The sequence below is a fragment of the Apteryx rowi genome, unplaced genomic scaffold (genome assembly GCF_003343035.1).
Source record: "Apteryx rowi isolate R43461 unplaced genomic scaffold, aptRow1 scaffold_217, whole genome shotgun sequence".
Lineage (NCBI taxonomy): Eukaryota > Metazoa > Chordata > Aves > Apterygiformes > Apterygidae > Apteryx > Apteryx rowi.
This window is the reverse complement of record NW_020448497.1, coordinates 1,109,757-1,123,016: the sequence shown is the minus strand read 5'-3', so window position 1 is coordinate 1,123,016 and position 13,260 is coordinate 1,109,757. Positions and strand designations below refer to the sequence as shown.

Here is a 13,260-nt window from a genome sequence, read left to right as displayed (position 1 = left end):
AGCTCCTTGTCCTGCTCCCTATCCTGGTCCTCCTCATCCCGGCCTCACATCCTGGTCCCCTTTCCGGTTCTGTCCCACCTCCTTGTCCTGCTCCCTGTCCCAGTCCCTCATCCTGGCTCCATGTCGCTATCCCTGTCCCGGTTCCCTCTGTCCTGGCTCCTTGTCCTGCTCCCCATCCCAGTCCCCCATCCTGGCTCTATGCCCTTGTCCCCATCCCAGCTCCACATCCCGGTCCCCATCCCAGCTCTTCATCCCGGCCTCACATCCTGGTCCCTTTTCTGGTTGCTGTCCTGGCTCCTTGTCCTGCTCCCTATCCCAGTCCCCCATCCTGGCTCCGTGTCCTCACCCCATCCCGGCTCCTTGTCCCTGGTCCCATCCCAGCCCCCCCGGCCCGGTTCCCATCCCAGTTCCGCATCCCGGTCCCCCTCCCAGCGCTGCGTCCCAGCACACCCTCCCGGACGGTGCCGGGCCCAAGGAGCATCCTGCACCCGGGGAGGCAGCGTCCCCCCGGGACCCCTGTCTGGGGCGCGGGGCGAAGCCAGCGGCGGGTTCGAGCCTGGCGGGCGGCCGGGGTGCGCGTCCCGGTGGGGATTCCGGCCCTGGGGAGGGCACCGCTTCCCGCCTGCTCTCCTGCCACCGGCACCCTCGCGCGGCTCGCGAAGCACACGTGCATCCGTCCCGCCCGCGGATCCCCTCAGGACATGGGGCAGAGCGTTAAAAAAGCCACAAGGGTTCGGGCGCGCAACTGCCAGCAGCGACGCGGGCGCCCAGGAGCCCCCGTCTCCGCGGCGGAGCGGCTCCGTCTCCCCGTGCCAGCAGGATGTAGCTTTGCTCGTGCCAGGACAGCTTATCCCAGCCCCGTCTGAGCAAAATCAGCCRTGCTGGGAACAACCCAGCCTTACCGGCGTGCCGGCGCAGTCGGGGTTTTGCTGGCGTAGCCGTGTTGGTTGCGAACCGCGCTGGCGACTGGCGCGGTTAGCGCCAGCGGCGGTTTGCAGGGAGAAGCCTAAAGGCTCCGAGTATCCAAAGCCCTTCTCGAACGGGGCGTAGGAACGCTTCACCGGAGGAACTGGGGAACCTTTGTTTGCTTTTGGTTTCCTGTAGAAAATTGCAGCCCTTGTTCCTAAACCTTTGTAACCCAAGAGCAAACAGCAGCGGAGGGCGACCTGGGATCCTCCTAGGGCCAGGCAGAGAAGCTGATTGTTTCGGAGGCCGTCCCAAATAGCAAATACTTTTATTTTATTTTTTTGCAAAGGCCTTTTCTTCTAAAGGCCTGGTTTATTTACCCACACTGCGGTCGCTTCCAGCAGCGCTGGAAAGACGCTGCTGGCCGGTGCCGCGTGTGCTGGGTAAGCCTGGGGCAGGAGCCGCTGCCCTTGTTTTCTCCGCTGCCGGCGCGTCCCGGCGGGTGGGAAGTTCGGCTTCTGCAGCTCGTTCGTTTTGCACCCGAGGCTCACCCGGGCCGCGCTCGTCGCTCCAGGCGCTGCGGGGAGCAGGACGCTTGCACGGGTCTGTCTCCGTCGGGAACCGCGCGGCGCTCCTTTCCCATCCGGCATGCAAATGCTGCCATGCAAAACCCGCTCCGCGCCCTCGCCGGCCAGAGGTTCGCTGGAGCCGGGGCTCGCCGGAGGTGGACGAGGTGCGTCCGCCCTTTGCCCGGGCGGGAGCGCAGCCCTCGCCGTGCCTCGTGCGGGCAGCCGCCGCCGCAGGTGAGGCAGCGGCTTTGAGACCTCGGGCAGAAAATGGGTTAAATTCGGTGTGAAATGACTGCGAGCTGCTTGGCGCCGGAAGCGGGGAAGTTACTCCAGTGTCTCCGGCGCTGGAGCGCGAGGCGACGCCATGGCCGTGGCGCTGCTCTCCCTGCCCGAGCAGCAATGCGAGCGCGGGGGCTCCCGGAGCGGAGGCGGCGGAGGGGCCCCGCAGCTCCCCATGGATGCACGTGCCTGGCTGCTGGGTCTGCGGCTGCTTCCAGCACAGGGAGCCCACCGGCAGAGCCTGCGGAGCGGGAGGTGCTGGCTGAGCCCCACGCAGGGCTGCCCCGCCACGTGCCCTCCTCGCCAGAGCCAGGCGTCCGGGCAGGAAGCGTCATGCCGGACGCGGTAAGGAAGGAGGGTCGGTGCCGCCCTCCGGCCCGGAGCGTGGCTGAGCTCCCCGAAGCTCGCTGCGGGAGCCGCTCGGTGCCGGGCTGCCCTCTGCTCCGAGGCCTCCTCGCGGCCCGGCGTCCCGCGGAGGCTGCGCCGGCTGCCAGCCACGGCTCCGCCGGCACAGGAAAGCCGCGCAGTTTCCGCTGGGCAGAATGGGCAAACACCGTTTATGGTTCCCGGGTTAATGATTTCTCTCGTGCCGCCTGGGCTCCCCGCGTTGAAACGAAAACGAGTTTTCCCGTAAGTACGTGCGTGTGCGCGTTAGCTGGGCAGCGGCCGACGGGGAGCGTGGCGCAGCCCCGAGGACGGATGTCTTTGCACCCTTTGCCTGGGTTTCCCTCCGAAGGATGCTGGAGGGGATGCGGGAGGCTGCTCCCGCGGGGGGCACGGGCTGCGGGGGCTTCCCACCGGCCGGCCCCGGAGCCTGGCGCCAGCGTCCTCCGTTAGGGCTAAGCTGAAGCGTCGAAGGGCTTTCGAAGGGGAGGCGAGGTACCAGAAGGCTTTCGGGGAAAGCTCGTCCTCAGGAAGAGGAGAGGAGCGGTTCCCAGGAGCTGCCGGCTGGTCCGCCCGCGGAAGTGCCTGGCATAAATAGCCAAGGCGTTCGTAAGCGCAGCCGATAACAGAAATGAGCAACTCTTTATGGCTCTGTGGCCGTTCCTGCCGGAGCGGCGGGGACCCGCCAGTGTCGCCTGTTGCGACTTCGCTGAGGCTTTCGATGTTGTTGCACATAACCTTTGCCGAAGGCAGGGGGGGAGCCCGAGCCGGAGGAAATCCGACGCGCGGCAGGTGCAGAAATGGCTGGGGAAGCCCAGCAGGAGCCTGGGAGAAGCGTTGGCCGGCCAGAGAGGTGTTTCATCCCGCGCCGGGGCTGGAGCCGGTCCTGGGAGCTGCTGGCCTGCGATGGGCCGATCCGTTTGCTCCTGCCCGCGCGGTGCTGGACCAGGGTCGGGGCCGGTAGCCTGGGCTCTCCCGCCGCCGCTGCCTGTGCAGCGTGGCCGGACGAGGATGGGGTCTGCCTGCCTTCCCGGCTCTGCCGCCCGCAATTCCGCGGGCCGGTGGCTGAGCCCCGCCGGGGCCGTGCGCTGTGTGCCGTGCCGGGGTGCGCGGCGGCCGGAGGCGGCTTTCTCTCCCGGCAGCTTTGTTGAAGCGACGCCTCTCCCCGCACGTATGTCTCGCCATTTGGTACGTGGGCTCTTTTCCTTGGAGGAACAGTTTTATTTTGCTTTCAGCAGCTTTTCTGCTTGCACAGGTCAGCTTGGCAGCGGCGGGGGGGGGGTTTATAGCTTATTTTTTTTCCTTTTAATAATCCCGACTCGACTGACTCTGGGGGAGCGCAGCCCCGCGCGGGGGCCGGGTGGCAGCGCGGCACCGGCTCCTCGTTTCATCCCCATCGGCAGCCCGGGAGCGGCGGCCGGTGCGGCGTTTGCTGCTTGGGGGCAGGATCCAAAGCGTCTCGCTCCTGGGGCCTTTCCATCCTCCCTAAAAGCCGAGGAGGAAGCGGAGGGACCCCCCGGCTGCCTGCACCAGCTGTCCCCTGCACGCATGGAGCTGCTGAGCGCCGGGTTTCATCAACCTGGGCAGCGAGGATGGCCACGTGCCGGGGTGGACGTGCCTGCCGGAGCAGGAACGGGATGGGGCTGCTTCCCACTGCATCTGCAGCCCGTGCATCCGCCCCGGGCATGCGGCGGGGCCCCGTCCGCCCCGGCTCCGCTTCTCCCTTCACCGTGTTTGCGGGCGCCGGGGCGGCGGCTGCTCCTCCCCAGCCGGCAGCGCCTCCCGGCGAGCGCTGGCCCGGGCCTGCCGCTGGAACAGGAATACCGACTCTGCCGCCCCGGCCCGCGGAAGGAATTTGGAGACTGCGGCTTCTTCGCCCTCGGCGCCCGGCGGCGCCCGGGGAGCCTCGTCTGTTTGTTTGTTTGCTGGCGCTATTTCGGGCTGTGTGCCGGTTAACGCTTCCGCACCAGGCTGGCGCCGCGGCTGCGGAGCTGCGGCCGCCCCGGGGAGGCGAGCGTCCCCGCCACGCTCCCCTCCTCTCCCAGCCTTGCCGGCCCCCGGGGAGCTCTTTTCCCAGACTTTCCCCAGGGCGCGAAGGCCTGGGAACATCCTGGTGGGATCGAGCGTCTCTGCTTTCCTTGGCTGCGGCCGCCGGGGTGGCTGACGTGGCAGGAGCCGGCGGCGTGGAGTCCGACCCCGAGCCGGCCCCGCGCTCCCGGGGCGGCTGCCGTGCGCCCGGCCTCCTCCGGAGACGTGGGCAGCTCGGCGCCGGGCGGGAGAGGACGAGTCGCGTGGCCTCGCGGCCGCTCTCCCTAAACCCCGCTGCCGGGCTGGGAATTGGGGCCGGGAAGGTCCCTCCCGGACTTCGAAAGCTTTTGGGAATTGGCAGAAGGGCTGAGCTCGCAGCCTGGGCAGCTCCGGGCTGCAGTTCATCCCTGAAGCCTGGAAGTGCAGGCTTGGCCGGCTCTCGCGGTGCGCCCGCCTCGCCGCGCCGGAGCTGCTGCTGCTGGGAACCCTTGCGTTATCCCGCGTGTCCCGCTGGGAGCTGGAGGAGGGAGTTGGCCCTCGGTGGCCTTCCCCGGTGCATCTCGCCTCCTCTGCACCGTGAAAGCCATCGCGACTTGCCCCGATGCGTTTGCCTCGGCACGGCCCACGTGGTGCAAGTAAAACCGTCGCTGCACACGTTTGGAGAAGGAGGCAGAGGCCCCGGCCGGCTGGAACGGCAGGTGAGCAGGCGCGAGACGCGTGCGCGCAAAGCCGAGCAAACGTGAAGGCAGAGCGGAGAAGGAAGCGGAGCCCGGCCGGGCAGGCTCGCGGCTCACACCCCTTTCCATTCGACATCAATTTAAAACACATGGAAGAACGTAATTTTATTATAAATCCAGACGTCTACATTCTTATCGTGGCTTCGCGCTGACGACAGAACTGCAGTATGAATAGCACTTAACGAGATCGTTATCGAGCGCGATTGAAATGCAGTGGAAGAATGGCCGGGAGGTTTGCGTTCCCGTGCAGAGAGAGAGAAGGGGGAAATTTGGGCAAGGACCAGCAGCACGGCTTCCTCCCTCCCTCGCCGCCTGGAGCGGGAAGGACAGAGTGACAGCACGTCCGGCTCAGGGCCGCAGTGCCGAAGCCGTGTGCCGGGATGGGAGCGGAGCGCCAGCAGCGTGCCCGGGCAGGAGCGGACCCGACGGGCACCCGGCGTGGGAGCGGGAGCCGGCGCCGTGCCGGCCCGGGCGCGCGCGGTTCGTGCCAAGCGGGAAGCAGCAAGCGGCGATTCACGGTGCCAGGCTGCGAGGGGGGGCCAGGGAAAAGGGATGCCGGCACCAAGCCCTGCACCGGGGCGGCCACCCGGGGCCGGTCCCCTGGTGTCGGAGGCGCCGAGCCAGCTCCGAGACGGCTGCGGCTCCCGGAGCACCTGGAGCAGGACAGCGCGTGGGCTCCGTGCTTCGTCCGCGTGGGAGGCTTTGAGCAGGGCGCTCGTGTGCATCGTCGCGTGCCGGTCTGGGGGCCGTGCCGGGGCTCCCGAAACGGGCCTGGGCTCGCTTCTGCAGGCGGACGCTCCCTGGCGCGCAGAGCCCCGCGGCAGCGCTCGCTCGGGCAGGGCTACGCTGGGCGCCGAGCGCCCGCAGCGCCGGTGACGCACGTTAATTTATTTTTATTGTCACAGCAAACAAGCTGAAATTTGAAAACAGCCCAGTAAAGCAGCACTAAAACGCGGAACACCGGAGGCTTCCCGGATGGAGAATGATTAGCTCGTGGAAGTTTATAAGAGAAGCTAAAGGAGCAAATCCGGGCAGCTTGGCTGGGCCCGAGAGCTGCGCGCTCCGAGCATCCATCCAGGGTCGCGCGCTCCATCCGCGTTAGCCGCATCCCGGGGCGCCGAGGGGGGCGTCTCCCTTCCCGGCGTGTCCCGAGGTGAGGTGAGGGGCGGCGGGACCTTCGCCCTCCTGCCCGCGCGTTTTGGAGAGCGCCTCCGGGGCCGCGTGCCCCCCTCGCGGGAGGCGTCCGGCGGCGGGGCGGCTGCGCGGGCGGCGCGGGCTGCGGGGCCGCTCCGCCGCCCGCTTCCAGCTCGCTGACGTCGGGGCTATTCAGGCGGGAGGAAGCGAGCTGATTACGGCAGGAAGCTCTGCCCGGCCCGCTCCCCGGAGGGGCTGCCGAAACGCGGGCCCCGGGGGCGCCCGCCGAGCCGAGCGGGAGCGCGGTGCCGGCCCGGAGCAGCCGCAGCGCCCGCCGGCTCCATGCAGGAACGGCTCCGCGCACCGAGCGCCCGCAGGAGCCGCGGTGCCGCCGCGGCACAGCCCGACCCGACGGCGCCCAGAACAATAAGCGCGGCGGGGCGATGCGGAAACCAGCCGCTCGCGAGCGGGAGCGCGCGCGGGGCTGGCATTGTTCGGGGAGGAAGCGCGTGCTCCGCCGGCCCCGGCACGGCCCCGCACTCGCGGCGGGCCGCCCTCCGCCCTGCCGGGGCCGCGGCGCTGTTGGGCGGAGGGGTCCGCCGTAGGCAGAGCCTCCTCCGGGACCCAGGCAGAGCACGGACGTGTGTTTAACTTTGTTTTTCCCTTTGGCTTCAGATCAGGCCAGAGCGCAGGGGGTGTCCAGCGCTTTGCTGAGCGCGAGAGCGATGGTTTTGGGGGCTTCGTGGCCCCGCAGCCGCGGGACGGAGGGGAAAGGGAGAGAGCCGTGAACCAGGCGGCTCCGATCCGGGAATGCGAAAGGGGCTGCTGCTCCCCACTCTGCGGCAGAGCCTGGGCGTGGGGCTGCCTCGCTCCCTGGCACTGCCATCCGCGCTCCCTCTTGCCCGGAGGGCTCTAGCCATGCCCCAGTCCCGGAAGCCGGAGCGTGCAGGGAAGGTCCCCGCCGGGGCTCGTGGCCGGGAGCCAGCTGCCGTGCCCTGCGTCCCGGCTTGACCTTCTCCTTCTCCCCGTCTGTTTGCAGGAGGCGGAGGCAAGCGGAAAGGCAGGAGCAAGAAGTGGAGGGAGATCCTCAGGTTCCCGCACATCAGCCAGTGCGACGAGCTGCGGAAAGGCCTGGGTGAGCAACGCGCCTTGTGTCCTGCGACTGCCTGGGAGGACGGGCTTTGGGTCGCCTGGGGATGTGGCGAGAACCAGCAGAAAGGGCTCGCGGCGCCCGCGCCGGCAGCGCGGAGGGGAGCCCGCCTGCACCGGGCCGCCCGGCCGGGCTGCTTTTCGCACCGCTGGGCTCAGGGAGCAGCGCGCTGCTCCGTCCCCCCGTGCCAGGCCCGGGGAGCACAGAGCCGTGCCAACGCCGAACGGCGTCAGCCGCATCCCGCGGCGGGAGGGGATTTGAACCGGGGCGGGTGGGCGCGGGGGTGCCGGGAGCGCTGGCTGCGCCCAGGGAAGCTGCCGCACGCCGCTGCCTTGCCCTGCAGAGAAGGACTACGGCAGCCTGTGCGAGAAGCAGCCCATCGGCAGGTTGCTCTTCCGGCAGTTCTGCGAGACGCGGCCGGAGCTGCTGTGCTGCATTCGCTTCCTGGACGCCGTGGTAAGGGCCGCGGCCACCCCCCGCGCCGGCCGGGGAGCTGAGCCCAGCCCGCGCCGCGCTTGCAGCGAGGGGCCGCGCGCGGGCGTGCGCGTCCAGGCGCGGGGGGCACGAGGCCACGGAGCGAGGGGGCGGCGCGGGGGGAGTGCACGCGTTCGGCCCTCTCTGAGGCAACCGTGCAAGAATTCCTTGTGCATGACGTGGGAGGGAGAAGTCGGTCCCTCTGGGGAAATAGCAGCCTGCCAGCCCCGAGGTCGCTACGTTTCCTCCGTCTCCTGAAGTTGCCTGGTTCTGGACGTGCTGGCAGCCCAGCACGGTTCGGGTTTTGCCCTGGGTCATGCCAGAGAAATTTGGCTTTTTGCCCTAGCAAATTCAAAATTTCGGTCTGAAATCCGTGTGCATCTGCCGTGATTTACCCACTGCCAGAAGGCGATTTCAGATGCTGTTTAATAGGAAACGTAAGCCTCGTAAAATGATCTGTGTTTCCCATTACCAAACTGTTTGTGGAAGCGGCCGGTGCGTTTGCCCTGCGCCGGGGGGTTGGTTTTCCAAGTGCCGCTTTTGGGGGCGAGGGGGAGCGGGGCTGGTGCCGGGGGCACAGCCGGCTCTGCCGCGGCGCAGTGGCACGCGGGGTTTGCGGCTGCGTGCTCACGGCTCGAGGCGTCCCAGCGGCAGAGAGCGGGCGGCTGCGCGGGGGACTAATGGGAAACACATGCTTGTGAAACAGTCCGTGCTTGTGCTGGCTCTTAGCGCTCACGGAGAACTTCTCTTTCTTTTGGCTTTTGAATAAATAAAATTCCCCAGGTTGCCGCAGGTCTGGGTTTGGCAACGCGGGGAGGCAGCAGAGCCGGCTCTGCCTGCTCGACACCCCCTTTTCCTCCGCCAAATCTTGCGTTAGCTAGCAAAATTCAGCAGCGTGTTGCAGTGCTGCCTGCTTCCAGCCTCCTTCCCGTTCAGGTCCCTCCTGCTCCGGTCCACCAGATTCAAATTACTTCTGATTCCCTCCGGGGCCGAGTACGTGCGTGTGCGTGCCCACGTGTGCGTGCATGCGGCGTCGGCGCTGCCGGTGGCAGGAGCGCGCTCGGCGTGCCGGGGCCGTTGCGGGGCTGGGGCAGGGCGACAGCAACCGGCTCCGGCCTTTTGCTTTCTTGGCAAACCCATCTCCGAGTTGGGTGGGAGATGTTTTGGGAAAAGCTGCCTCGCTGGGCTGGGCGYGTGGGGAAGAGCTGGGGCGGGCTGGCACGGCGCTGTCTGTCTGTAACACCTTCCTCTCCCGTGGCCCAGGCGGACTACGAGCTCTCCCCAGATGAGAAGCGCAAGGAGATGGGCGAGGAGATCATCCGCAGGTTCTTCAACCAGAAGGTGAGTCCGGGGGCTTCCTGGGCTGCCGGATGGGATGCGGCTGGGGCTGGCTGCGGGAGCGCGGTGCAGGGTGCCCTGTGCTGCAACGGAGCTGGGCACGAAGTTGCATCCCTGCTCCGTGGGGATCCCTATTGCCCGCAGCGTGGGCAGCCCCGGGAGCTGGGACCGTGGGCTGCGTGCGGAGCCGGTGTGCCCGGGGCTGGCCGGCGGGGGGTCACCAGGGAGTGCCGCAGCGGCTGCAGGCGGCAGGGTTTGGCTTGTACCTCCATCTCGCTGCCCCCCTTCTCCCGCGCTGCAGTCCCGGGATCACCTGCCCGAGATCAGCCAGAGCCACGTCAGCCGGTGCGTGGAGAACCTGCAGAGAAGCCCCTGCAAAGACCTCTTCAGCGGCTGCCTGCAGTGAGTGCCCTGCCCTGCCCTGCCCTGCCCTGCCCTGCCGCCGGCTCCGGACCGGCCGCGAGACGGGCGTCCCTGCGGGGCGGCGCTGACCGTCCTCCCCCCGCAGCCCCCTGCACGAGTACCTGAGCCGGGCCCCCTTCGCCGACTACCTGGACAGCATGTATTTCGACCGCTTCCTGCAGTGGAAGCACCTGGAAAGGTGAGCGCGGGCGGCGCGGAGCCGGCACGGAGCCGGCGCGGCGCCGGGGCTGACGCGCCCGCGGGCCCGTGTTCCAGGCAGCCGGTCACCAAGGACACGTTTCGGCAGTACCGGATCCTGGGCAAAGGGGGCTTCGGAGAGGTAGGGCGGCGCTGCCGGCGCGTGGGGCTGCCGCGGGGCTCCCTTGCGGCCGGGGCCGGCAGAAGAGGCTGCGGCGCCGGTCCCGCTGCCCGCTCACGCCGCTGCCTGCGGCCCAGGTGTGTGCCTGCCAGGTGCGGGCCACGGGGAAGATGTACGCCTGCAAGAAGCTGGAGAAGAAGCGGATCAAGAAGCGGAAAGGGGAGGCCATGGCCCTGAATGAGAAGCAGATCCTGGAGAAGGTCAACAGCCGGTTTGTGGTGAGTGTCGCGCTCCCCGGCGCGGCGCCGCGGGCCCGCGAGGGAGCCGGTCCGCGGGGCCGACGGGCGCTGCGCCCCCCGCACGCAGGTGAGCCTGGCGTACGCCTACGAGACGAAGGACGCGCTCTGCCTGGTGCTGACCATCATGAACGGCGGGGACCTGAAGTTCCACATCTACAACATGGGCAACCCCGGCTTCGAGGACGAGCGCGTGGTCTTCTACGCGGCGGAGATCTGCTGCGGCCTGCAGCACCTGCACCGGGAGGGCATCRTGTACAGGTGGGGGCGGCGGCGGCGCGGCCGGCATGGAGCCGGGCCGGGGCCGCTCTACGCTGAGCCGGGCGCGCCTCTCTCCCCGCAGGGACCTGAAGCCAGAGAACATCCTGCTGGATGATGACGGTGAGGAGCAGAGCCGGTTCCGGGGCTGGTCTTCGCGCGTCCCTGGCTGAGGGGCTTTGCCCGGGAGGCTGCGGAGCCGGCGGAGGCACCGCAGGGCTCCTGGCCGCGTTTCGGGGAGCGGAGGGGTGAGCTGGTCCCGGGATAGGGGCCCTCCGAGCCGCCTCCCTGCCGCAGGCCACATCAGGATCTCCGACCTGGGGCTGGCTATCAAGATCCCCGAGGGCGAGACCATCCGGGGCCGCGTGGGCACGGTCGGCTACATGGGTGAGCGCGGGGCGCTCGGGGGTCTCCGCGGCCTCAGCCCGGCCGCAGCAGGTCCATGCGCGCGGCCGCTGACGGGTTGTGCTCTCCCTCGCAGCCCCGGAGGTGATTAACAACGAGCGCTACGGCTTCAGCCCCGACTGGTGGGGCCTGGGCTGCCTGGTGTACGAGATGATCGAGGGCCAGTCGCCCTTCCGCGCCCGCAAGGAGCGGGTGAAGCGCGAGGAGGTGGAGAAGCGGGTGCAGGAGGAGCAGGAGCAGTACTCGGACAAGTTCAGCGAGGACGCCAGGGCCGTCTGCAAGATGGTGAGGCCGGGAGCGGCGGGGCCGGGGGGGTCTCCTCCCCGCGGCGTGTGTCCCCCCCACACACACCGACCACGCGCCTCCCCCCGTCCCCCTCCCCAGCTCCTGGCGAAGGACCCCAAGCAGCGGCTGGGCTGCGGGGCGGACGGGGCGGCCGAGGTGAAGCGACATCCCTTCTTCAGGACCATCAACTTCAGGCGCCTGGAGGCCGGGATCATGAAGCCGTCGTTCGTGCCGGATGTAAGGCGCTGGGCAGAGGGGTGGTGGGATGATCCCAGGTGCCCCGGCTAACGGCTCCTTGGGGTCCCGCAGCCCCGTGCCGTGTATTGCAAGGACGTGCTGGACATCGAGCAGTTCTCGACGGTGAAAGGCGTCAACCTGGACCAAGCCGACAACGACTTCTACGCCAAGTTTGCCACCGGCAGCGTCTCCATCCCCTGGCAGAACGAGGTGAGGGGAGAGCGCGGGGGCCCCGCGTGCCCCCCTGCCGCGGTGTCGGGGCGGCGGGAGGCTGTTCGGAGGGGCTCAGCCCCCCTGGGACATCTCAACCTTCCCAGGGGCGTAAAGGCGCTCGGCTCCCCGGGGCCTGGGCTTGCACCCAGAGGCGTTGCAGACCCCGGGACTGGTGTCAGGGAGCCTGGATGATCCCTGCCCGCCGGCCCCAGAGGCCTCCAACGATCCCTGCCCTCCCTCCCCGCTGCAGATGATCGAGACGGAGTGCTTCAAGGACCTCAACACGTTTGGGCCCAACGGCACCCGCTCCCCGGACCTCGACTGGAAGCAGCTGTCCGAACCGCCCAAGCGCAGCCTTCTGCAGCGGCTCTTCCGGCGCCACGTAAGGGATGGGGGCGGCCGGGTTCGCCCCTCGCCGGCCCCCTTGCTGCCCCGCCGAGCTGGCTAACCACCCGCCCCCCTCTCTCTCTGTCTGTCTGTCTGTCCGTGTCCCCCGCAGCCGGCCGACTACGCCATTGGCACCAACCTGCCCTCCCCGCCGCCGGCCCCCGTGAACTCGCACCCCCCCGCGGCCAACGCCGCCTGCCCGGCCCGGCCCACGGCGCAGGCGCCATCCTGACCCCCGGCCCGGCGCCGAGCCCCCTCCTCACCATCTCAGGGTGGTCTCGGACGCGGAGTGGAGGCTGCCAGGGTCGGGCCCATCACCGGGGTTTCTGGGCGACGCTCGCGGAGGCGGGACGGGACGGACGCCGGCGCGGACGGACGCACGGCCTGTGTCGAAGCCGATGGCTGATTGGGCTTTGCGGGGGCAGCCCGACGCCGGTGCCGCCGGCCCCTGCCCGCGGCCCTGGCTGTGCCGGAGGGAAACGCGGCTGGGACGGTGTCCGGGGTCGTGGTGCTGGGATCCGGGGGAGCCGGGCAGGGAGGCGGGAGGCGATGGAGGGGCCGCGGGTAGGGGCAGACTCGGTGCTCCCTCCTGTGCCGGCCGGAGGATGGTGCCGGGGTCCCGGTGACCCCGGCACAGACCCGTCCCCCCTCGCTGCTCCCCGGCAGAAGGGGGCAGGGCAGGAATAACTTTTTTTGCCGCGTTCGAGCCCGAGAAGCGCCGGCGTTATCTTATCGCCAGCTCCGCGCGCGACCTCTGCGCTCCCGGGGCGGGGGGGGAGGCCTCTGTTTTTATCTGCGGTCTTTAAATAGCCACACGCGCAGCCTTGGAGCCGCGGGGGGGCTCGTGGCGGGGGGCTGGCGCGGGCCAGGAGCGCCCCGGCTGGCCACGCTGGCTCTGGACCGGCCTTGCCCGCGGGATCCCACGCCAGGCGCTGCCGAGCTTTGGATGCGCCGCCCGCAGCGGCCGCCGGGCTGGGGGCGAGGGGCAGCGCCGGGGGCGGCCGCGTCCTCGTCCCGACCCGCGTCCCCGGGGCAGCCGTGGCCCCCTCTGCCTGAGCCGCTGCCCACGACTAAAATGTGAAACGGGTTTAAAACAGGGAATTTTGTGTCCTTTTGCCATTTCGCTGCCCCTGCAGGGGGGGGTTAGAGCACTCGGGCGCTGGGTGAAGCAGGTCGGCGGCTTTTGGCGCTCGGCTGTCGGTGATGCAAAGGGGCTGCAGCGCCGGTGAGCCCGGCCGCCGTGGCAGAGCTCGAACCCCAGCGGGGACGTTGGCGCGGGTGAGCGGGACGGCGGCTCGGGGCAGCCAGAGCAGCCCGGAGGGGCTGTGCGGGGCCCCGGCTGCTGCCGCCGCTCGGGGTAGTGGGTCACGGGCTTGGCGCTGCGGCCTCGTGCGAGAGGCAGGGAGCACGTGGGGCTGGGGGTGCGAGGGGCGATGCAAACGGGTGTGCAAGGGGCAGG

The 13,260-nt window shown here is 69.3% G+C and overlaps 1 protein-coding gene across 2 annotated transcripts in view; it reads left to right on the top strand.

Moving 5' to 3' along the window:
• LSM1 (LSM1 homolog, mRNA degradation associated) overlaps positions 1-13,256 on the top strand; it is a 21,829-nt gene extending 8,573 nt beyond the window's left edge. Inside the window, exons 3-17 of one of the 2 annotated variants that reach the window (XM_026064430.1) lie at positions 7,077-7,172; positions 7,531-7,643; positions 8,925-9,002; positions 9,301-9,401; positions 9,508-9,600; positions 9,678-9,741; positions 9,858-9,998; positions 10,087-10,277; positions 10,360-10,421; positions 10,572-10,661; positions 10,756-10,964; positions 11,064-11,201; positions 11,274-11,411; positions 11,665-11,796; positions 11,914-13,256. In XM_026064430.1, coding sequence (XP_025920215.1) covers positions 7,077-7,172; positions 7,531-7,643; positions 8,925-9,002; positions 9,301-9,401; positions 9,508-9,600; positions 9,678-9,741; positions 9,858-9,998; positions 10,087-10,277; positions 10,360-10,421; positions 10,572-10,661; positions 10,756-10,964; positions 11,064-11,201; positions 11,274-11,411; positions 11,665-11,796; positions 11,914-12,033 — 1,766 coding nt within the window. In that variant the 3' untranslated portion in view covers positions 12,034-13,256. The remainder of the gene's footprint in view (positions 1-7,076; positions 7,173-7,530; positions 7,644-8,924; positions 9,003-9,300; positions 9,402-9,507; positions 9,601-9,677; positions 9,742-9,857; positions 9,999-10,086; positions 10,278-10,359; positions 10,422-10,571; positions 10,662-10,755; positions 10,965-11,063; positions 11,202-11,273; positions 11,412-11,664; positions 11,797-11,913) is intronic. The other variant, XM_026064431.1, reaches the window with a different exon arrangement.
• Positions 13,257-13,260: the final 4 nt, after the last annotated feature.